The 1,697-nt window shown below is 34.5% G+C and overlaps 1 protein-coding gene across 4 annotated transcripts in view; it reads right to left on the reverse strand.

Annotated features, from left to right (window-relative positions):
- The window catches only part of LOC105288516 (24-hydroxycholesterol 7-alpha-hydroxylase), a 67,870-nt gene that overhangs the window by 50,098 nt on the left and 16,075 nt on the right, over nt 1–1,697 (reverse strand). For all 4 annotated transcript variants that reach the window (XM_011354783.2, XM_023527670.1, XM_023527671.1 and 1 more), the window contains exon 6: nt 696–800. In XM_011354783.2, coding sequence (XP_011353085.1) covers nt 696–800 — 105 coding nt within the window. The remainder of the gene's footprint in view (nt 1–695; nt 801–1,697) is intronic.

The following is a 1,697-nucleotide window of genomic DNA, read 5'->3' on the forward strand; positions in this document are numbered from 1 at the left end:
TTACAGGACAGAACATAAAGCAATGAAAATGAGAATGATGCACAGAAAAATAAGAATACAGGGGGAGACAAATAACTGATACTCATCAGGTACCAGCTAGGTTTATCTCAAATCCTCACAACGACCTTGTAGAGAAATGAGAGTTATTTATTAATAAGTACCCAAGTCCTGGGACCATACTAGGAGTTTCATTATCCCTTTTTTACTGATAAGAAAATGGAGGCTCAGAGTTTAAATTACCTTCATGAGATTCTATAGCTATGACTGGGGATATCTGGATTCAAGCCCAATTCTATCTGAAACTATCCATTTACCTACTCTCTCCCCAGTAAAAGTTAAGGGTCAAGCCTTATTCATCTTGGCAGGACCAATACTGAAAATATTGCCTGACAAAGAAAGTACTCCATAAGCAAGTATTGTCATAACTGACCCCAAAGTGCAAGCTTTTCCCTTAGCCCATGATATGCTGCATTTCGGAGACAGAATTAACTTCAGATCTCTGCTTTGCCTCCTCTGTGATCTTATCAGATTTCATTATGCATCACTTTTGTGTTTCTATCTTACAAACAACTCCATTGCAGTCTTTTTCTTCCCCCATAATGAGTGAAAAGACTAAAAAAAAAGAAAGAAAAATGAAGAAAAAAATTAAAAGTTCATAGGCAGACATGTAACTCTTACTTTACTAATATACTTACAGTGACAGCATTGGACAAAGAAGCCCAAAGTAGTAGAAGCCCATAATTTGGACTTTCCTCATTTGTTTCCGTCTCTATGACATTCAGCAAATCTTGCATTAATGTCTGTTTAAAAGAAATAAATATTTTCAAACCACAGCTATGTGACAAAGACTGATGTTACTAAACAAAAGACCATGCGTTTTTCTTTAATCTGAAAGATATTATTTCTGCCATTCGGAGGTTAGCAGTTTGAGTCGTGTTAAGGGATTTACATACTTCTCATAGTAATTAGGAGTACGAACTCTGGAGCTCAACTCTTACTGCATTGGTTCAAAGCTTGCCTTAACTTTTTTTTTTTTTTAGACTTTATTTGTTTAGGTTTACAATAAAATTGAGAGGAAAGGACAGAGCTGTCCCATATAACCTTACCCCCAACACATGCATAGCCTTCTCCATTATTAACATCACTCAGCAGAATAGTACATTTTTGACCAAGGACAAACCTACTTTGACACATCATAATTACCTAAAGTCCATAGTTTACCTCAGGGTTCACTCTTCATATTGTACACTCTACGAGTTTGGACAAACGCATAATGACATATATCTATCATTATAATTCAGTCACATACTGAAAGGCATTTTGGTTGCTTCCAAATTTTGCCATTTATGAATAAAGCTGCTATAAGCACTGTTTTTGCTACATCCCAAAATTTGGTAGGTAGTGTTTTCATTTTCACTTATTTCAAAATATTTTTAATTTCTCTTAAGATTTCTTTTTTGACTCACGTATTATTTAATCTCCAAGTGTGTTGTTTAATCTCCATATGTTTTGGGATTTTTCTTTCTGTTACTGATTTTTAGTTTAGTCACATCGTGGTCTCAAAGTAGATACTATATGATTCTCAGTCTTTTAAATTGTTAAGGTATATTTTATGGCCAAGAATGAATAGGCAGAGCATAAAGGATTTTTCAGGGCAGAGAAAATACTCTGCATGATATTGCTTAGAAGGAAATTTA

Source organism: Pteropus vampyrus, unplaced genomic scaffold (genome assembly GCF_000151845.1).
Source record: "Pteropus vampyrus isolate Shadow unplaced genomic scaffold, Pvam_2.0 Scaffold18, whole genome shotgun sequence".
Lineage (NCBI taxonomy): Eukaryota > Metazoa > Chordata > Mammalia > Chiroptera > Pteropodidae > Pteropus > Pteropus vampyrus.